This window comes from Paramisgurnus dabryanus, chromosome 7 (genome assembly GCF_030506205.2).
Source record: "Paramisgurnus dabryanus chromosome 7, PD_genome_1.1, whole genome shotgun sequence".
Taxonomy (NCBI): domain Eukaryota; kingdom Metazoa; phylum Chordata; class Actinopteri; order Cypriniformes; family Cobitidae; genus Paramisgurnus; species Paramisgurnus dabryanus.
This window is the reverse complement of record NC_133343.1, coordinates 25,836,091-25,859,538: the sequence shown is the minus strand read 5'-3', so window position 1 is coordinate 25,859,538 and position 23,448 is coordinate 25,836,091. Positions and strand designations below refer to the sequence as shown.

At 36.7% G+C, this 23,448-nt stretch overlaps 1 protein-coding gene across 4 annotated transcripts in view; it reads right to left on the bottom strand.

Moving 5' to 3' along the window:
- The window catches only part of frmd4ba (FERM domain containing 4Ba), a 53,480-nt gene that overhangs the window by 6,495 nt on the left and 23,537 nt on the right, over positions 1 to 23,448 (bottom strand). For all 4 annotated transcript variants that reach the window (XM_065279812.2, XM_073815191.1, XM_065279810.2 and 1 more), the window contains exons 4-20: positions 23,355 to 23,447; positions 23,114 to 23,198; positions 21,912 to 21,968; positions 21,565 to 21,587; positions 16,627 to 16,710; positions 14,358 to 14,423; positions 13,860 to 13,917; positions 13,451 to 13,537; positions 5,120 to 5,196; positions 3,759 to 3,897; positions 3,539 to 3,680; positions 3,318 to 3,451; positions 3,114 to 3,230; positions 2,810 to 3,038; positions 1,774 to 1,809; positions 1,551 to 1,683; positions 809 to 967 (exon numbers count right to left, since the gene is read on the bottom strand). In XM_065279812.2, the coding sequence (XP_065135884.2) occupies positions 809 to 967; positions 1,551 to 1,683; positions 1,774 to 1,809; positions 2,810 to 3,038; positions 3,114 to 3,230; positions 3,318 to 3,451; positions 3,539 to 3,680; positions 3,759 to 3,897; positions 5,120 to 5,196; positions 13,451 to 13,537; positions 13,860 to 13,917; positions 14,358 to 14,423; positions 16,627 to 16,710; positions 21,565 to 21,587; positions 21,912 to 21,968; positions 23,114 to 23,198; positions 23,355 to 23,447 (1,719 nt within the window). The remainder of the gene's footprint in view (positions 1 to 808; positions 968 to 1,550; positions 1,684 to 1,773; positions 1,810 to 2,809; positions 3,039 to 3,113; positions 3,231 to 3,317; positions 3,452 to 3,538; positions 3,681 to 3,758; positions 3,898 to 5,119; positions 5,197 to 13,450; positions 13,538 to 13,859; positions 13,918 to 14,357; positions 14,424 to 16,626; positions 16,711 to 21,564; positions 21,588 to 21,911; positions 21,969 to 23,113; positions 23,199 to 23,354; position 23,448) is intronic.

Below are 23,448 nucleotides of genomic sequence, written 5' to 3'. Positions count from 1 at the left end.
ATTTTCTATGCAGATATGGCTAGGACTCTCAAACTGGCATAATAATTAAGGACTTTGCTGTTGTAACATGGCGTAGTGATATTACGCACTGCCTGAAAATAGTCCCCTTGGTTACTTTCAATAGCAGGGGACTATTTTGGGCACTGCGTATTATCACTACGCCTGCTGCAGCCAATTGTTACACAAACAAAGTCCTGGATTATTACGCCAGAATGAGAGTTTAGTTCCTAGCCATATCAGCCTAGAAATCGCAACTTTTAATTTTCCGTCGGTCTTGGTACACGATGTAACTAAAAGAAGAGTCAAGTTTTAAATAGGAAAAATATCGAAACTCTCTGGTTATTTTTTTGCACGATGCTAATGGTCTAATCAGATTCTATGGATTGTGCTAAGCTATGCTAAAAGTGCTAGCGCCCGACCTGGAGATCAGCTGAATGGATTCCAAAACGGTAAAAATCAAATGTGTAACTCTAGGGGAGCTGGAAAATTAGCATATTTTCAAAAAAAAGTGGAATGTCCCTTTAAGTCATTATTTGTGATTTTCTTACCGAGTAAGGCAATGTCAACGATTGAAATCAATTAATTAAATCAAACTTTGATGCTCCAAATCTCATAAACAGGATTTCACAGTCAGGATTAAATATAGTAACTATTGAAATGTTCACGATTTACTCATTTACATAGAAATCAAACATAAAGCCAAGAATCCCTGTAGTTTTCTGTGACTGTGGGAACCCAACTCTTTTATTACTTCACAAAGGAAACCCAAAGGTCATGCAAACAAGAAGGGTTGTCAGGCATGCTGTACCTGAGCTGGATACTGCTGTATGCATTGCGGGGAAGTTGCGGGGTTGGAGGCATGCTCCGGGAGTCATGAGGTTGATGCAAAAGTTGACGGTAGGGGCTGCTGTGTGTTGATAGGGTATCTCCGTGTGTATATATCAAAGATTCTTCAGGATAATTTAATCTACAACAGATAAGAACAATAACTTAGAAAAAAAGTTCCTCCTAGTAAGGGTGGAGTTCTTATCGCATACAAAGCCTCAGAGGAAACAAAAGACTTTTCTCGGAATGCCAGGTTAAATCTAATACAATTAATGGTTTTGAGGTTTAAGTGATCAAATAACACTAGTGAACGTCGACTGTACATCTCATTTTACGAAAACAGATTCCAACAGTCTGCTTTTGTTGAACTTTGCTATAAGTGGTTCATTCTAATAATTGCAAAGTTGTCCCTTTGAAATTTTCCAGACCTGCTTTCCTGCGTGCATATGCCCTGTTTTGCGATTACCGCTGGAGTTTACGCAGTCAAGTAGTGACATGCTTATTCCTGGGGCACTATTTTTAACACTGTGAGTGTTTGTGCTGATAAGAGCAGATTGTGAAGGAAGAAGGAGAGGCAGGGGAAGGCAGGAATGTGGAGTTGGTTTCTTACTCGCAGGTCTCTACTAGTTCAACAGACACAAACATAAACAGCAACCAGGGGCAGGGAAAGGCAAGAAGTATTCAAGTTTAATCCTTTAGAGCTGTAGATGATGGGCCTCTCTTACCTGCTATATTCCTGGATATCGTCATTAATGGGATCTGTGTGATCCGAATGGTATTCTGCAGGAAAGGAGTTCGCAGAGTTTGGACGTGGAGAATACTGCACTGAACGGGAACGTAGTCTGTGCAATGGCTCATCTATACAAAAATAAAGATTAAGAGGGTATGAACCTAATCCAGCCTGCAGCATTAAGTAGTGTTCTCATAATACATGCATTAAATACTCACCATCATCCAAATTCAGGGTGTCAAGGCTCACATTATCTATAAAAACAAGAGATTTTACTTTAGTGTGAGGAACAGTTCCTTTCGGCCATGTCTATATTCGCTATCTTATGGCAATTTGTGCGTACTTTACAAGGTAGTAAATTCGTATTATGTCACTAGACCACATTTTTGTGATTTGCCTTTGCTCCTGTGATTTTGGGGTTAGGGGTGGGGTTTATATTTATGATAATCATATATTTTTGTACAACGCATTAGCCAACTCTTAAAATATGTACGAATCCTTGTAAGATTAGGCAATATAGCACAGCCTCTTTCATAAAATTTTGTTTATATAGCGCTTTTCACAATCGTTTAATTGTTTCAAAGCAGCTTTACATTAATGTAATCAGAAATAAACAAGCGAAAACAAAAATAGGATAGTACAGCGGTTCAAATTAAAGGGACACTCCACTTTTTTGAAAAAATGCTCATTTTTTAACTCCCCTAGGAGTTAATAATTTGATTTTTACTGTTTTGGAATCCATTCAACCACTTTTAGCATAGCTTAGCATAATCCATTGAATCTGATTAGACCATTAGCATCGCGTATTCCGGCAGTGCGTAATATCACTACGCCTGTTGCAGCCATGTTACAGCAGCAAAGCCCTTGATTATTACACCAGAATGAGAGTATAGTTCCTAGTCATATCAGCCTAGAAAATCGCAACTTTTAATTTTCTGTCGGTCTTAGTACACGATGTAACTACAGAAGAGTCAAGTTTTAAATAGGAAAAATATCAAAACTCTTTGTTTATTTTTGAGTGCGATGCTAATGGTCTAATCAGATTCAATGGATTATGCTAAGCTATGCTAAAAGTGGCAGCGCCAGACCCGGCAATCAGCTGAATGGATTTCAAAACGGTAAAAATCTAATGTTTAAATCTAGTGGAGCTGGAGAAGAGAGTTCTAAGTTAAGCTAATGTCAGCTTAACCATATTAGTCAATGCAAAAACATCTAACTTTTAATTCATGTTAGCAATTAATAATTAAAACTCACCGGCAATGATGACTGAAGCTCTTTGTGTGGGCTTTTTGCCAACCTTCACTCTGTAATCATTAATCTCGTTTTCGATCAGTTGGAGCTTTTTCGTAGCATCCTGAAGGTTTCTCCTCCGCTTTTTCTTTACAGTTTTACAAAGCTCATTTTCATAGGCAAGTTTTTGTGCAGCCTCCACAATCTTCTTCTGGAGAGCAAAGCGCCCCTCTAAGTTTCTTAAGGTTGGGTCCTGCAAGGCCAAACTTTAAATAAGCAAAAGATGTCCACAAAATCAATCCTAAAGTTTGAGATGAGCACAACCTACAGCATCATAGGGGAAGAGGTCATCCAATTTGAATTCAGTTCCCATGCGTCTTCGAACATTGGGTGGCTTCTCTCCTGGCATCACCGGGTACTCTTTAGGTAACACACCGGTCAACTCCTGATCAAATTTGAAGAAAAACAAAAATATTTTCAAACACCAGCTTAGGGTATATCTTAAACAGTTTATGGTGACAAAGCCACTAACCGCTTCTCGAAGGCAGACTTTCTTTAGCTCATCCATCTTTAGTGCTAGAAGCTCCTCCAGGTTTTTCTTTTTGTTGTTCAATTCTGCAATCTTTTCTTTCTTCTGTTCCTCATTCACCTCATTGTCTGCAGAATCTGAATGAAAACAAATGAAGAGTTTTTCTTAAAAATGACCAGAGCGCATCAATCTGTTCATGGAGCAAGAAAAGTGTATTGTCTTACTTGAGGAGACCAAACTTCCAGTGCTGGCCATGATGAGTTTGTCTTTACTTTCCATGCTGATCAGCTTACTGTTCCTTGGGCCTCCGGTCTCCGTGAGATCCATGGCAATGTCACCCAAACTTTTTGCTGTAGTTATATTGGCCTAAAGGTAAAACAATCTCATTTAGGCATAACATCTCATTTACTCATGTAACTGATATTTTTACTGTAGCATACTCACTTTACTCTGCTTGCGGTCCAGGTAGAACTGGTGTTGGCTTATTGCCATCGCCCAGATGGTTTTGATCAAAGAGTGACTGGCATACCAAGTGTGGATGACCTGACCAGATTGACCAAATGTGCGTTTAGAAGTTGTCCTTCTGTAAATGAAATATGCAGAGGTCAAATTGCATAGTAATTAAAGATACTGGACATATCTAATAACATATCTGAGATCAATGAAGGGCTATATGTTACTTAGTATAGTTCCTAGCCATATCTGCCTAGAAAATCGCAACTATTAATTTTCCATTGGTCTTAGTACACGATGTAACTACAGAAGAGTCAAGTTTTAAATAGGAAAAATATAGAAACTCTTTGGTTATTTTTAGTGCGGTGCTAATGGTCTAATCAGATTCAATGGATTGTGCTAAGCTATGCTAAAAGTGCTAGCGCCAGACCCGGAGATCAGCTGAATGGATTCCAAAACGGTAAAAATTAAATATGTAACTCTATGGGAGCTAGAAAATTAATATATTTAAAAAAAAAAGTGGTATGTCCTTTTAAAATAATGTAATATAGTCATGTTGACTAAATCATATTCAATAATATTGCCTCAAGTCAAAACTTGAGATATTTTGAATTTTTTTCGGCATAAGCCGATAAATCTTTTCAATCAGCCAGTACATTTTTCTGTTACATAAATGTGTTGTGTTGTTTTGTAATGAAAAGACATCCAGAAAAGACCTATCATTATTCACTTTTTAACATGAGGTTATGTTGTTGATTGTCTTTAAATAGACTCTGATGTGCAGCACAGTCCCGTGAGATGTCAGAACCACACTAACTATGTTTTAAGTACTTTAAAATTTTATATTTATAAATATTTTGCATAACAAATGTTTATTTAGTTTGACCAATTTTCCGATTGTCTCTCATTTACTGTAATTACATTTGCGTTATATCGTCCATATTGCTTTCTTAATAATAAAACCCCATATCAGTCGATCACTAGTCAAAACCCATATAAACTAGTTTGAAGGTACATATGGAAGTACTTGACAATATGGCAGGTTGGTACACACAAGAACTGAGATGATATCATCTTTGTTTACAGAGCAATCCCAGCCCGTATTACTACTACAATACAGAATAAATGACTACAAAGATGGAAACACAACAGCTACATCAAGAAGATTTGTATCAATAGCTTTATTATACAATTATACAGTGAGTGATGCAGAAATTATTCTTGATTTCTAACAAACCCCAAAGATAAACAACTATTTATGACCCAAGTACCTCATATAGGTTAAAGGCATAGGGAAAGGCATATTAAGCTTCAGATATGATGTTTAATTTTATTTAATCTTATCTTCTTACCTCTGAGGGTTGTTGACCTCTACCGCAAACTTCTTCTCACGGAAATACAAGTTCTCGAGCTGTTTCCACAGAAAGAGCTATAGGGAAAAATAGGACATGGGTTTAAACAGGAACACAGTTAAAAGGAAATGCATATAATTTCCTTTAAATGTCACAGAACTACAAACTTAACAGCTATTTCATTCATACCGAATATAAATAACTATTGAAACAGGGGTGAATGAGGACCCAAACATTTACATCCTTATATTTCAGCATAGAAATATTTATATTATTTACATCCCCCTAGAAACAATCCACCCAAAACATCCATAGATCTGTAATAAAGCGAAATAAACTGTCACCCCTTAAAACAGGGCAATCCACCATTGAAGCCGGCCACTTCAATATCAAATTTGCCCTAAAGGGAGTGCACTGAAAACAGGTTTGTGGTTCAAGCGCTGCAAAACATCTGCTGCTGAGGGACCATTCGTGAGCACTTTTCTTTAAAAAAAAAACCCTTTTCCCCTGAGCTACAAAGCACTTAGTCACAACGCCCTCCGACTCCGGCAGGGAAAGTACAATATCCAGCTACTATCAGTGTGCGGGGGTGAGGATTTACTAGGAATGTTAAAAAACCATTCCCCACCAGGTACAGCATGATTGCAGCTGTGAGTAACACGACCGCCTTTACAGGAACAGTGCTATCGGAGCATAGAAAGCATACAGCGGATTTGACTATAAAAAGGTAACGCATTCCTGACAGTTATATTTTAACATTATGACATTACAATCTACTCTAAATAAATAAACTGGACCTTACCAGTTCAAAAAAGCCTGTGAAATCCCAGGATGTGTGTATATTTCCAATACAATCCTTTTCTAAAGTTTCCCACAGTGGCTTCCTTAAACAATACTCTCTTGTGTGCTGTCGAAGAGACCGAAAGGTGTTGCAAGAGTATCAGGCGTGCAAGCCCCGCCCCTTCTCCCCCTTTCTACTGACATCACAAGCACCCTTACGCACCTTGAGTCAGACAACTTTGAGTACTTGCTTCTCTTCCCCGTTCTGTCTCGCATACTACGTCAATATCTTCCTGAAACTCTTTCTAGCTCTCCTTTACCAGTTAATTCTTGGTTATCACCGCCTACCTCCTACTCTGATACTCACTTCCTCTCCCAAATGAACCAGTCAAACAGGTTCGTCGTCTGTGAAATACACATACACGGAATGGCATTCTTCTCGTTTTGTCTTGGGAGGGGATTTGGTGGATGTATCATTACGTACGCCCTTCATTCGGTACTTATTAATCCACATCTTCTGTGTCCTGGTCTTTGTTGTCCGAATCGTAATGCACCACCCATTGGTGCTCAACGGTTCCCCATACACTTCCCAGGGCAAATATGTCAAGAATCTACTACTTTCTTGTAATCATTAATCTCTGGCCATGGCACTCTTCACCTCCTGACGAAAACACCCTGCTTGTTTCACAATATTTAAATGGCTAACAACAAGGAACCTCTTACCGCCAACATGAGAAATCCTTGACCTTTTTTGGACAACTTTAACGGCATAACTAAGTGAAATACACGTTTGATGTAAATATACATGCAGAAAAGCATAACGTGCTTTTTCATTTACATACACATTGGCAGACGCTTTCAACTAAAGCAACGTCACGCATTTAACATCAAGTCCTTATTTAATTATGGAGTTTGTGATAAAACATTCTTGTCACACTGAAATGTAAAATCAGAGATAAAGTTTGATTTGAGATAAAGTACTGTCAAACAATACAATAACAGAAGTCGTCTATAAAGCCGAGACGAGCTATTTCAGCATAATTCTTTTAGCCAATTAAATAACAGATAGCTAGATAAGTGCAAATGGGGAGACAATGGGAACAATCTTTAACACCTCTTTAACAAAGTATTTAACACTGTCTGTGTCTGATAAAAACAGACATGCCTCAGAAACACCAAATAACTGCAGTACAATGAATGAATAAAATTCAAATGAATTAATAAAAAAAAACATATATATATATATATATATATATATTGGAGTGGCAAATAGTGAACCTCCACAACATGGATTTGTAAGCTCTGATGCACGTGTCATTGAAACATCGAAAACACAAATTAATCATAATTAAAGAATTTTTAGCACCGTCGATACCTGTGTGGTTAACACACCGAAAGATCAGCACATGCACAACCTGCATGTGTGGAAGTAGTATTTTATAATCATACACACCTTAAATCCTTTTATGTCACTGGGATGATGATGAAGCACTGAAGAAATATGTCGTGAACACAGACACACCCTCAAACAAGATGTGTGACTAAATATTTAAAGCATATGGGACGTGTTCACACACTCATCAATTACTAATTATATTGAACAAATAAACCGTAAAATGTACATTTTTTATTTAGTAACAGATCCTGAATCTATATAGCAGTTTCCTGCAAACATTTTTAAAGGATGTCATTTTAATTAATAACATTTAGATTTATGTGTTTAGCAGAAGATTTTATCATCATGTGGAGATAAAGAATAGGAATTCAATCAGTCCAAGCATTCCTTGGGATTTGAATCTATGAACTGTTGCTAGCACAATTTTATTTTTAGCTACCAGATGAGTGACAAAAACACAAAAAAGTGACCATGGGCCGGTATAAGATTCTGACGGTATGATAACCGTAAGCAAAAATACCAAAGTTTCACAATGTTTTGGTATTGCCATTGCAACACTAAAATGTGTTATTTTCAAATGCCAGGTAAAAAAAAGCCTTTAAATTATAATATGCTTTCAAAAAATATATATTATTCTCGTATTGTGTATTATATGTAAACATCAAATCAACTACATGACTTAATAAATTGTGTATTAACATAGCTTATACCTTGGAAACAATATCACAGAACATTTTAGTGGTTTTGAAACCTTGACTGTTTAAAACCTCGGTACACCTTGAAACCGGTAACCGGCCCATGCCATAAGGGTCACTTTATTTTAAGATTAATATTTATCCATTATCTGAAAGCTGGATAATAAGCCTCCATTGATGTATGGTTTGTTAGGATTTGGCCGAGATGCAACTATTTGAAAATCTGGAATCTGATGGTGCAAGAAAATCATCTTTAAAGTTGTCCAAATAAAGTCCTTACTAGCAAAACATATCATTAATGACAAATATATATTTTTTTATTTTAATATTTTCATGGAACATAATCTATTTAATATCCTAATGATTTTTGCATTAAAAGATTTATCATTTTGACCAATACATTGTATGGTATTGTTGGCTATTGCTACAAATATACCTGTGCTACTTATGACTGGTTTTGTGGTCCAGGGTCACAAATGACCATGACTGGGTTCTGCTCACAAAATTGGTGTGCGAGTCCTAAAAACGTAAGTTCAGTAAAAGAATGTGATTATCACACTAAACTAATGTGACTGATAGGGATGCTAAACAATTAATCGCAATTAATCGTTAGCAGAATAAAAGTTTTTGTTTACATCACATATGTGTGTAAACTGCGTATAATAAATGTGTATATATATATAAATATGAACACATTCATATAGAATTTTAAGAAAAAAAATGTATATATTAAGTATTTATATTTATATATAATATAAATTATACATAAATATACAAATATACACATGTAAACATTTCTTAAACATATACATGCATGTGTGTACATTTATTTATACAAAGTTATTATACACAGTTCACACATATATATGATGTAAACAAAAACTTTTATTCTGCTAACGATTAATCACGATTAATCGTTAAGCATCCCTAGTGACTGACAACTGCATTCTGCTTTTCTTTAAAAATAGCTACAGAGCGAAACTGAAACATCTAAATAAGATGCACCAAGAGATTCAAGTAAAAATACTTTCAAGCTAAATTCTTCTAAAGATGAAAAAAGAAAACAACATTTATTATTGGAATCATAAAGAAAGTCGAAGCGAAGATTGTCTGAAATGGACAATCTCAGTTTTTTCTATGATTTATGCTAAAAAAAATTTTTAACCTGACTAAGTGGTGGTTGTCTGTGTATTACTTGCTGCCACGCCAGCGTGGTTGCTGGGAAAACAGATATACACTCACTAAGGTCTTTAGTGGTTTCAAGCACTTTAAGAGTGATGCTTCCTGGACCATGTCAAATAAAGCCAACTCCAGATAACTTTCAAGGGATTGTGGGGGCATTTAAACACAAACTGAGGTATCGTTCATATTTGCAGCATATATAGGGCACTATTATTTCTGTGAAGCAGAAAATACAGACAGAATCATGAAATCCAAGTGTAAAAAATGGAATGAAAAAATACATATAAATATAATCATCCCATATAATTTAAAGAACATACTTAAAAAATATAACCTTTATATATTATAATACTGCCATCTCAAGGACTAAAATCATAATTAAATTAAAGGGATAGTTCGGCCATAAATTATATTAAACCCATGATTTACTCACCCCCAAGCTGTCCGAGTTGCATATGTCCATCGTTTTTCAGACAAACACATTTTCGGATATTTTAGAAATTGTTTTAGATCTTTCAGTTGATTACATGTAATGTTACGGGTCCACCCATAGTCCACGACCTTCAAGTCCAAAAAAAGTGCGTCCATCCTTCACAAATTAAATCCAAACGGCTCCAGGATGATAAACAAAGGTCTTCTGAGGGTAATCCGCGCGGTGTTGTTGTAGAAATATCCATATTTAAAACTTTATTAACGAAAGTAAATACCTTCCGGTAGCACCGCCATCTAATCCGCATGGTGTTGTTGTAGAAATATCCATATTTAAAACTTTATTAACAAAAGTAAATACCTTCCGGTAGCGCCGCCATCTAATCCGCGCAGTGTTGTTGTAGAAATTTCCATATTTAAAACTTTATTAACGAAAGTAAATACCTTCCGGTAGCGCCGCCATCTTAGTCGTCCGCATTCAGGATGAGCGCTTACGCAGCCTACGGAGGCTACTCTGCTGCTGCTCTGTGCCCCCGCCCTCCGAATTTGTCATACGTCACTAAGAAAAGTGCTTACACTACGCTAATACTCTCTCCTGAATGCGGACGCGACTAAGATGGCGGCGCTACCGGAAGGTATTTATTTTCGTTAATAAAGTTTTAAATATGGATAATTCTACAACAACACCGCGCGGATTACCCTCAGAAGACCTTTGTTTATCATCCTGGAGCCGTTTGGATTTAATTTGTGAAGGATGGACGCATTTTTTTGGACTTGAAGGTCGTGGACTATGGGTGGACCCCGTAACATTACATTTAATCAACTGAAAGATCTAAAACATTTTCTAAAATATCCGAAAATGTGTTTGTCTGAAAAACGATGGACATATGCAACTCGGACAGCTTGGGGGTGAGTAAATCATGGGTTTAATATCATTTTTGGCCGAACTATCCCTTTAATGTCTGAAATAAAATTGTGATGCTCATATCTCCCAATTAAGTTTTGTGCCTTTAGCCTAGATTTCAAAGACAAAGGTCACATATTACATAGTTAAATTGCAGAATCACACACTTTTACTTAAATACAAATAATAAAATAATAAGATATAATATTTATAATATTATTTGTAATATATACTATTATAATATTTATTAGATACGATTAGAGGCAAACAAAAACTTAAGAATAAGTCTATGGTTAAAACAATTTAAGAAATGCACTTCATTTATCACTTTTACAGGGCATCGCTTCAGAGCACGGGAAAAGTTTTCATTTAGAAGACACCCCCAATAGCTCTTCCCAGTGGAAGAGTTACAGCCGCGAGACCCCTCGCTCTCCTCTATAGCCCCCCTGCTAAGCTAATTGTGTTTTATTGCTTGATCAATTGTCTGGGTTGAGAGAAATGCACAATGACGGTAAGATTTGCATAATGAGCTCGGCGTGGTGGAAGGAGACTGAGGGGCGGATGCACACAAAGACTGCCCACCCTGGCAGAAAGCACAATCAATACTGGCAAGATGATGGGTTGCAGTCTGACATGGCCTAGTGTACTTAAAAAAATGTGTTGAACGAAGAGGAACAACAGGCACAAAAGGGAATAGAAAAAAAGCCAAATACATTTTAAATATGGTAGGGTTAGGACAAGTACCATGGTAATACAATGCTATTTTTCCAAGTACTTTGAAGTACTGTCACTAATACAGTCTTTTAAACATGGCACCATGGTAATACTGTGCTATTCCTGAAGTATTTTGGAAATCTCAAAAGTAACACTGTGTGTTTTGAACATGGTACCATGGCAGAACCATGCTATTTTTAAAGTACAGTCACTTACAAATAACATCCCAAACAGTAACATTGGCAGTAACATGGTCTGTCATGGTACCATGGTAATAACATGCTTTTCGGAAAATCTGTAAAGTCCCAAAAGGAACAAAGTACTTACATGGTCTTTTCACAATGGTAGCAAGGTAATACCATGCTATTTTTGCTGTGCTTGGAGTACCATTACTCGCCAGAATGCCAAAAAGTCACTTGGTACTACTTTATTATTTCAGCACAATGGCATAAACCAAAGCAACATGGTACTATCATCTAATACAATTACTGCACCATATTCCTACAACCACAGTACATCTTTGTAAGGGATGTTGATAATAAGGTATGAATTAGGTCAATAATTCAAGTACCCTTGTATGTACCCTTCTATTACAATCCAACACCATCTCTGTAGCATTAAACTACATAGTACTTGCTTGATAGTGAAAAATCAAACAAAGGGAAAAACCTCCCATGGACTTCTTAGCTATGCTAGTGGAAAAGCTGATTGGGGCACCGCCAAAGGAACCAATCCCCCTTCAGACTTCACATTGCTGGCAACGCTCCAGCCCCAACCCCTACCGACCATCACAGCTCCCCATGAAGCGCCATAATTACACCCTGCATAGGGAGGGGCTTGTGTTCATAGCAGCCATGCAGCACGGTTAGAGAATGGGACGTGCCCATTAACACTTTAGCAAAGGGCTGAACATACATACACACCCAGCTGCATCCTACAGAGAAGTGGAGTAATGAATGCCAATTAACAGCTACTGTAATGAATGAGGATGGAGTAAAGTACAGCATTTCTTTACAATAAAAGAGCTGTCATATGGAGGGGACTAGAAATGTCTAAAAATGGGACATTACTTACAATTTTTTCCAAATTTTGCTGGCTTACAATACAAAGGATTCACTAAGGATATAATCTGCTTTTCTGAACAGTACTAATTCGTCTTAACCAGACTTAGACGTCAAAGCTACGGCTCAGTGCTTTGTGCACATACTCGTGACACGTAATACTTTTCTTCAACTGAGCGTTATGTCTTTCACATAAACCTGCGATGAGTGATGAGCAAAATGACCTTTTGTCTGTCACTTGTTTTTTTTTTGTGGCATCACAACTTCTTTGGCATAACAACTTTAAAATAATGATAAACTAATAAATATGTGAAATGGCAGTGGTTGTGCACATAACAGGGTTCCCACACCTTAGTTAACTTCAAATTCAAGGACCTTTCAAGGTCTTTCCAGGTGCAATAACCTCAAATTCAAGGACTTAATGTGGGGACACATGTCAAGTGAGAGCACGGTTACATCGTGTTACCTTATAAGATACATTGTTACAGTTCGCTTTCGAGGGAACTCACGCTGCGTCACTGCGGTGACACTTTGGGGACGCCTCCAAGTGCGTTTGAATGTGTATATCAAATTCAACCAATGGTGAGGCTTAACGACAAAGAAAGGGGTTATGCCCGGAAATATATCGCTATCTGAAATATTGCCAAAGATGGCGTTACAGAGATGGAGGAAGTATGGCAGGGGAGACAGCGTCTCGTTCCCTTCTCAGTGAACAACAGTTACATACGTAACCCGAGACGTTTTCATTTGTCAAACACGACTATGCAAAAAAGCATTTTGGTATGAATCAACATTCACATACAGAACAAGCATTTAAAGTGAACAGTTTAGCACGTGTGCATAAAAAATCTAGAATTTTTATGATATTATCCTACACTACACAGGGAATAATACAAATTTTTTCCAGAAAACTTCTTGCATAAAATAGATTCAAGCACTTTCAATGACCTGTATCTATGTATGTATATTTTCAAAAACTTCCCAGGGCCTTGAATTTTTTTTCCAGATTCACAAACTTTCAAGGATTTCAAGGACCCGTGGAAACCCTGATATAAGGATGTAGGTTCGAATCTTCCTGGTATCAAGCATGTCCAAACCAGAATGAACGGGAGAGGATGTCACTATAACAAATGCAAGGCTCTTAAGTCTCTTATAGTCTAAAAAACCAACCTTGCGTGGCTTGAGTCTGTCTTGCAGGTCGTACTGGCCGATGCCTTTGTAGCTAATACCCAACCACCACGGTAAGCCTTGCTTATCCTGCAAAAAAATAAGGGACTGCTTTGAAAAGAAAAGTAATTATGGGGTAATTGCCACTTATGTCTCACAACAGTAGTAAAATAAAACATCAAATAGGTACAACCTGTTTGATCTTCATAGACATTTTTAGTGAGCTAGCTAAGCACAATTATAATGACACCACACACATTTTACTCCTGTTAATTACCTCATCAACTATACATCAACTTGAGAACCTATTATTTAGGGCAGCCTTAAATTATATCATCATCTATGTTTACTGCCTTACAAGTTTGCAAAAATTCTTACTTTCCTAAAATACAAAAAAAAAAAAACCACACACCTTCACTTCGTAGTAATGAACTCCATATGCAGGTAAGGATTCAACCAAGGTGAGGTATCTGTTGATAAATGTTACAGTCCATTAAATAACACAGAACATAATGTTGAGTAAGTCAGCGTTCCACAGAAAAACAACAAGATTGGGGAACCGTTAAACATAGTTAGTCATCTCTTAATGCGACACTGAGGTTACAATCGATTTCTCTTTGTGCTTTCACAGTGATGGACAAAGTCAATAAAGGGACACAAATCAAGTTGACAGAATTGACCTTGTCTCATCCTAGTGAGCTAACAAAAAACTGGGACAGTAAGGTTAGGCTGGTGAAAGCAGTCACTTCAAGTAATGTGGTTTAATTAATTACGCAGTTTCGCCTATCCACAAACAAACTGGGTCGTTATCAGAGGAAAAACTAGCTCAGACACGTAGTTTTTGCTGTTAAGTTTCTCTACGCAGTTTGGTTTCCTATACATGAGGCATATAAATGACTATCGTCCTTACCGTATAATAGCCTGTCCACGACTGATCCCTTTAAGTTTTTTGTAATTCTGGATTACTTTATCTTCACTAGAGGTAAAGATAGAAACAAAGAAATGTTACTACAGACACAAGCGAAATAAACAGTGATTGTACACAAGACCAACACATGAATGTGCCATTGAAATGACTTGGATAGTCGAACTATTAACTGGTCAGATATTATGCCAGGTGCAACCATGTGTGAAATGCCATCTGTCTGGCTGCCTTGTGAATCACAAATGCACTATTTGGAGCGGTTATCCTAATAAATCAGCTCTGCAAACACATTTAAGCATACATTAAAATTCACAAATACACTAAATGAAATAAATGCTAATCGTGAATATTGCACAAAACACATGCAATATAATACATGCAATTTTGTTTTAGCACATACACAGCTGCGTCTGCAGTCATTCGCACAGCTGCCTCTCACACACTTGCGCTTACACACAGCTGTTTCGCTGCATACTCATATACACACATATGAATGATCGCTGTTCAGTGATTTCAATCTGTCTGCTCTTAACACTGAATACACATTGATTAAAGGTGCCACATCAATCCTTTTTAAGTTGGTAGACATCAACATCTGAATGTCTGGAGTTACAGAAGCCACAGGGCAGGTTAAATTAACAAGGATGTTAATTAACAAGGTCTGTTTAAAAACACACACAAAATGCTGATTGCATACTAAGCATACTATACACTACATATCTGCACTAAACAGCTGCAGCTCAGAGTTTCCAATTAGTCCACACACACTAGTAAGAAATATTTGTATCATTTGTGGGTTTGACATTAAAAATGTTATTAAAGACATTACTACTTTATATTTGAACTATTTGTTTGATAAAACTCCATGGTTTCAGTATGTGCTCTTATAGATTAAAGGGACACACCACTTTTTTTGAAAATAGGCTCATTTTCCAGCTCCCCTGGAATTAAACATTAGAGTTTTACTGTGTTGGAATCCATTCAGCCGATCTCCAGGTCTGGCAGTACCACTTTTAGCATAGCTTATCTAATTCATTGAATCTGATATAGTCCCCAGCTACTGGAAGTTACCTAACTGGGGACTATTTTCGGGTGCTGCGCAGTATCATTGCACCTGCTGCACCAATGGAAAAATATTGAAACTCTTTGGTCATTTTTGAGCCCGATGCTAATGGTCTAATCAGATTCTAACAATTTTGCTAAGCTATGCTAAAAGTGGTACCGCGAGACTAGGGTGGCCATTCGTGCCAGTTCCGCCGGACACGTCCCGAACTTGTTTTCGAGTTCGTTCTCCGGAGGTCGCCTCGACCACATATACGTCATCGAGGTTCTTTCATTTTAGTTAAAATACATTAGAAAATTAAGATTTATTTATTTTAAGACATACAGTCATTGTAGTTTCATTCTTACCTTGAAATGTAACGGTTGCTTTTTTGAAATGAAACCCGAAATATTAAACCTTGATGACGTATGCGGTCGACCAACGCGACTTCCGGAGAACGAACTAGGGATGCACCGATAGGATTTTTTTGGGCCGATACCGATACAGATTTAAACAGAAAACTTCTGGCCGATACCGATATTAAACACTTGTACTATACAGCTGGTCTATAAGCTAGTTTATTTCTGCATCAAATTATTTTTACTGAACATGGATTGGATCTAATTAACATTCAACTGACCAACATAATAAGAGAGGCACAAATTAAGCTAAAACAAATATAATAAGACAGCATGACAACCTTAAAAGGTGGTTTTTGCTATTCAGCATTTATTTTAACAACAACATTAACTCATTTTTTACATATAATGGATTTCTTTATGCAGTTAATTAATAAACAATCGGTATCGGCCTTTCTCGTGCTATTGCCGATATGCCGATGGTTTAAAATTCTTCAAAAATCGGCCGATAAATATCGGCGGCCGATACATCGGTGCATCACTAAACATGTTCGGGACGTGTCTGGCGGAACTGGCACGAATGGCCACCCTACGCCAAACCCGGAGATCGGCTGAATGGATTCCAAAACGGTAAAAATCAAACGTTTAACTCTTGGGGAGCTGAAAAATAAGCCTATTTTCAAAAATTTGAGTGTTCATTTAACTGCTACAGCATTGCATTTACAACACAAACGGTCATGGGTTCGATCCTGGGAACACACATACTGATAAAATGTATAACTGTACTGTAAGTCGCTTTGAATAAACCATCTGCCAAATGCATATATGCCAATGTGGAAACTCCTTATCTTACCAAAAGGCTAATGATGGGTGCTCCTTTAAAACTGTTGTGGGAAAAGCCGGAAGCTTCTTTATGTCCAATCTTGCACTTTCATCACTACAAAAAAATGTAGAAAACAAAACATTATTATAAAATCCAGGCTAAAGTCTCAATCTTATTATGAGATTTGGAGCATCAAAGTTTGATTTCACTCAATTATTGTTTTTACTTTTGTTTCAATCTTTGACCTTACTCAGTCAATATTAAGGATATATTTTCACAGAATGTTTTTATAATATGCAAGATGATATCATGTAGAAAACAGTAAATCACAAATTACTTCAGATGGGTTTTCACAGACTGGGTCACATTTAGGAATTTATAAAATCAGATGTTTTAAGGTGTGATTTAAATGATGGGTAATGTTTTGTATGAGGACTGCAGATATCACCCTTTTGAAATAGTACACTGGGGTGATAAGTAATGATGAGGTACTGTTTTTGATGTCTAAGGGCCATGTTGGTTTTATCTCTGATCCCCTCAATGGAATTTCTGTTAAGGTAAAGTGCTGTTCATAAGGGTGGGCGGTGAGACCAAAAATCCATTATACGGAGTGCGTCATTTTATTTCACAATAACAGTATATTTTAGGTTATGTATGTTTTTAGTTTATATTGTTTTTGTAATCTAAAAATTTGCAGAAATTTGCCACTCACTATAGCTTTTAACTACAAGCTCACCAAAGTTTTAAAATATGGGCAAGTGAAGTTAGTGTTAAGAATGAAAAATGCCTAAAATATAACACCAGATTAAGTCTTGATAGAAAGAATCTTGTTTTTAAATAAGTTATTAAATTTTATAGCCTATTAAAGCTATATATCTATTGAATTTTGTATTTATGCATACCATACATCAAAAATAGACAATACGTAAGATAAAAATTATGAATATATGCACAAACCTACAGGCAGAAGAAATACCTGTATGTCAGAGACGGATCTCTAAATATGGATATTATAAATATAACAATTGCTATATGGCGATAACCATGGAATCTGTTTTAAGATCTTGATGCTCTTTACTTTAGACCTTAATCGTTGTGTCTCTTTCTCATCATTCTGATCAAAGGTGTTTTTACTCAAATGGCGCATCAAACAACATCGCTCCAGCAGCATACGTGTCACTGATATAAATGCAAGTTTTGTCTTAGCTTGCTTTAAGTTCAGAAAACTTTACAACTATTAGCATTATGTTCGAGAAGTGCTTTCTTTATTTGGTGACGCAGCTCCTTGCACTAGCCCTTAAGAGACCTCTGCATGCAAGAAAGAGAGAGAGAAAGAGAAGGAAAGAGGGAGAGAGAGAGAGAGACACCCACGGTGGTAGCTGGCGCTTATTATAAAATTACATCACTCAGTCTAACATGCGGTGCAGAGTTAGCCACGCCCACTTATTTACATTTCGTGGAATGCACGGAATAAAAAATCTTTTATGTCTGAAATGTTATTTCACGGTAACGGGATATACAGTCATAACGTCCAGCCCTAGCTGTTCATATTTTAAACACAGCTCTACATTTACACATCAAATTCACATCAAAAGGCACCAACTCTATAAATCAAAAATCATTAATAAATGCATTTGATCACATTTCACACCACAGAAACTCCTTATTCACCTAGTCTTTGAGTTACAGAGAGCTTACATGTTATCAGATGTAAATTTACTAACATTTATGCTAATAGCAAATTATCTCAAATGATAAAGCATGCTATACTTTAATTTCAAAGTCCATAATAATGCCACAGGTGTAGCAAAGTATCTTTCAATTACAAAGAGAGTTAACAAAAAACAGCTTGAGCCAGTTAGAATAAAAATACAAAAAATTTGTGGTTGGCACCAGCACGACAGTAGGAAAGACAAAACACCTGGATTCAAAAACTGTAAAGTTGTGTTTTAAACCCTCATTTCATGGCTTTCCAAACATCTGATCTGATTTAAGAACCTTTGAACACATCTTCCAAATCCGTGGTGAGGGTGTAGTGGGCGATATTGTTTTTACAGAAAGCAATTACTCAGAAAACAAAGACACAAAACTGATCCAAATGTTCAGAACACTATAAAAACACAACATCTGAGTCAGAATACTTTGAAAATTATATATAAAAAAACAAAACAAAGGAAACCGGGTACAAAACTGATAACAAACGTAAAGCAGACCAGCAACCTCTTTTGCCCCGCTTATCAGATCATTAATACCTTGCTTGACTTAGCACCATTGTATTCTCTGGCACAATTCCCTGTTCAAGCTAGTACTTTTGCACTTCAGTGATTTATATTAATTTTAAAAGGATAAATCTAGCAGGCTGGGTTGATGATGTGGTAAAATACAGTAAGCTGGCGCCTTGAGACCCGAATGCCCTGTCAGCAATCTGGAATTCATTATACTGTCTGTACTATCAAATGGTTGGCAAGGAAGGGCGAGTAAACGCTTAACCCAGCATAAGCAATTTATAGATTTATAGAGTTAGTCATGTGTCAGCGGTTTTAAAATTTCAACTACTTTCACTGAATAAGAAAATGGTGGGAAATAGGTCATTTGATGTCTATGTTCTTAAACCAAAAGCAACCAATGGAGAGCAAAATATCTCATGCGGCAGTCTCCACACATGGCTCTATGATAAACACAGAAAAAAGTGGAAAATATACAGACTCATCTTGTTTTAAGTTGTTGCCAGAGTTGTTTTTAGTTTTGTATGAAATATGCATCAAAGTTTAGTGACTGGACAGTGGCCGATCCACAGGTGTACCAGAGACCATGGTCCACAGATGCGTTACCAGTATATTTTTAAATGAAAAAATGTCATAATAACATTTCATATAAATTAAATCAAATTAAATCAAAAATAAAAATTCACATAATGATGCTACTAAGTGACACCATGTGTGATTCCTAAATGGAGAATGAACCCCCTGCCTGGTTGTCCTTGACATAAACTGCAGGAAGATGACATCAGCATCCTGCTGGACGCCCTATCGTCTGCCAACGGGAGATGTCTCCACTTCCTTGCGCCTGACAACTACAAACCCCTTAAAGCACGAGAGGAGGAGGAGTAGGTTTATATGAAAAAGATGTGGGGGTCTTCCTAACTTCCTACATAAACTTAGAGCCCTGGGCCTCCAGCTTTTCCTAAATGCAACAGCTTTAGGTTTACAAGATTTGGTAGCCTTTACGCATATGCAAGTAACAGAATCCAGAAAAAAAGAGAAAGGTTTCCTTGATCCTAAACACACTTAAATTATTAGACGGTACTATCAGTACTGACATGCTGCTACCAGATCCACTTACACATACTGCTTAATCTGGCAGCAAGCAAGATCAAACCTATCAGCAATAAAATGTAAACTGACGTGACCTAACTATACCTTTAAATGAAAAATAAAAAAGTGCATATTTAAAGGTCCAAAGAGAGGATGCAACACAATGTGTCAGCACCTTTTTCAGCCTTATGTAAAAACATTAACTACTTAATACAAACACAGCTCTATGTTGTCAACATACAGTAAACATCAATGTAAAAAGTCAAATTGGAACTTACTCCTAAAAGTTGACAAAACAAACTTTTAGCAAACTTAAAATGCACTGTTTACTATTTTCTCTACTAAGAAAGGAGATAAAGTATTGATAAGTAATATTTTAAAACACTGTAGACTTCCATAGGGGCTTTTTACAAGTTCTGTAACAAGATAAACAATAGCAGTTGTTGCATGGCAAACCTTTTGCCATTATACACCTTTTTCACTCTGCTTAACAGTGCACAAGCTTTGTTTTCCAATAATGCACCAAAGGACTACTGAGAAAGAGTGAACAGAACAAAGGTTTAACCCTTTCTGCCCAAGTCATTCTTTTTATTTGTTATAACAGAGGGTTTTGTCCCTATCCCCATTAACTGCTACAAAAACCTGTTCATGTTAACATTAATTCGTACATGAATGACTCCACATTTGAGGATTTAAAATAAACTGACTCAATATTTATTAAAAAAGCATGTTATGGACCAAACTGTATGTTTACTGTATGTAATAATGTGATCTGAAAGTGAGCAACATTTCTATTGAACGGATAGAAAAAGTTCAAGTTATAGGTCCAAGGGAACTTATATCTAAACCATGAACATATATATCAGATTTATTTACATAACTGCCATAAAGTACATAAAGTTCTAGTCACTTTCATTAATTGCACCTTTTGAAAATGATCAACCAAGGTCCAAGCCTAAATATTAACTTGCTTTTCGATTAAACCGACTCCCAAACATACCAGTCTGTCTCAGCAGTTTTACATTAGACTCATCCTCCCCTATTGCAGTGAACCAATAAGGGTTATGATAAAAGAAATTATAATTTTGAATTTTCTATTATTAAATTGACAACCTTACAATAACATATAATACAGCGCTTACTTTCAAGAGACAAGTGTTGAACTTTGAGTTATAACTGAACTCATGTCTAGTTATGGCTGGACATGGCTAGCTCAGTTTGTGACATTGTTAAGATTATTTTAAGAGATACATTTGTGAGCCTTCTGGGTCTTTTACTCAGAAGATGTATCTGAGATGCTTATGAAGACGTAAAGTTTCCATATGCTCTCCATTTAATCTCATTAATGTCTTTCTTATGGAAACCATTAATATTATGTCATTTACTGAAGTAATATACACAGTATAATCTGCAGGTTCTGTTAGCTAATCCTGAAATATCTTTTAAAACACATAAACTTCTAATAATAACATACAATGCATGTAAAATATGTAACATTTAATTCCTTTGGTTTTGCGTGTATTATTAATGCACTATTAGTGTCCATTTTCTTGGGCCACCGAAAACTCAACGTGCTCTTTCATATATTTCAATCCATATCTATTCCACATAACATTTCTTTAAAACTTTCAAGCCTATAAAGCACTTTTCTTACCTTGTGTAGTCTCCGTTTGCCTCCTAAAGAAAAACACAAAAGTGAGGTTGGTGAATCAATGCTGTAAGAAGCTTAAGGCCAGATAGCCACACGTCTGCAAACTTGGTACTGGACAAGCACTCAAGAAAAAGCTGTTATTTACACATTTATTTGATTTAAATTGTACATTGTAAATTGTCACATTTACAATTATCTGCGCAAAAACGCTAACATGCAACGATTTAACATCAACAATACGCGTTTAAATGTAAAACCGTTTGAAATCAGTTCAGATTCAAATCTCTTCAAAACAGCTCGCGGCGGGGAGCCTGTCAAAACTAACGCACGAGATTCAAAATACTACTCACCTGCACCGTGTACGCTGCTAACTTAAAAACAGTCTCACTCTCCACCTCAAGGTTACCCTGCAAATTTTAAGAAAGAAAAGCGTGTGAAAAATGTACGAATATCTTAATTTCTATCCCACACATACCGCATCAAACTATCCGACTAGTTTCCACACAGACACAGGTTCCACTTTGGACGATACCATCTGTGTACAGCAAAGGGTATCTCTACAAAAGAAAACCCCTCGATCTAACTGTTACCCTAATTTCACCGTATCATATAACGATGAATAAATAATTACGTTAACACGTTAATTTATCAGTATAAACTACACAAACATATTCGGAATTGCTACGTTCAGTTGCTTAAATCCCCCCGGAATGAAGTGGTACAGTCTTTGAGCAGGTTCAGCGCTCGACGCTCGTGTTTCAACGGGCATCATCAAAGCAAGCATAAAAAAGTTACTGATGTCTCACAAAAGTGAATAAAAGTATTTATAAATGTGATAGGATCGTTTTCTGCACATGGTTGAAGATGAGTAATAGAAGTTTGCGGCCCTGTGGCAGTTGTAAGATTAACTTACACGTTTAATGAGTTAACATGGGGTCGATGTGATGCAACGAGTAAATCCCTCAACCCCATAATCACCCCATATGCAGCGCCCCGCGGGGGCTCACACATCACACTATTAAATGTTATATGAACTTGACTAACACCAACCTTACTAATAGTTATACTAATAACGTGTCTTGTATACGTAATATTCTCTTGAAAAAGGCAATTTACTTTATTGCAGCAAAGAGCATCAGTGCATTTGTTTTGAAGTACAGTATGTGATACTTTCAAATAGCTGCCATTATACACAAGGAAATATGAGGACATGAAATACAAATCCTTTTTTTCTTATTAATGTGTTAGTTTGAATTAGCCATGGATGTTTAATACAGCCCTTACAGTTTGAAAGAGGCTAAAGTGGAGCCAGCTAGCCTGCTGTGCCAGGGCTGCCATGTGTAAATACCCATAATAAAAAAATCCTAATGGCAGCCACCTGCCAGGCTTTTTAAAAGCTTCACAAAGTAAAGCATTTCACAGACAATTGCCCGAGATGAAAACATTACCGCAACTGCAATTCATTTTCTGCTAACATTTAGCATGCATTTTGCTATTATAAATACTTCTGCAAACAATATGTGCCATGATTTTTAACACTTGGATCACTTACATTGTAGACAGCTATCTTAGCATTCCGGAAAAACAGTTCAACAGTGATCGCATCTTTCAAATATGCGACGCTCTCGATGTAAAACCTAAAGAAAACATAACATAATAATCAATAAAATCATGTAGCATATTTGAAAACATTAATTGCATTGCTTTAACATGTTGCAGTTTGCTTCATTTTGTGCGTGTGGTGCCCCCTACTGGATAAATACTGGCATAAAGTACATAAACTCTGAACAGACCTGACTTGGAATTTGAGATCAAGAGGTCCAGTCTTTTTGGAAAAGTCATGATCCAACACTCTGCGTTCCAGCTGTAGCCACTTTGTTTGACCCC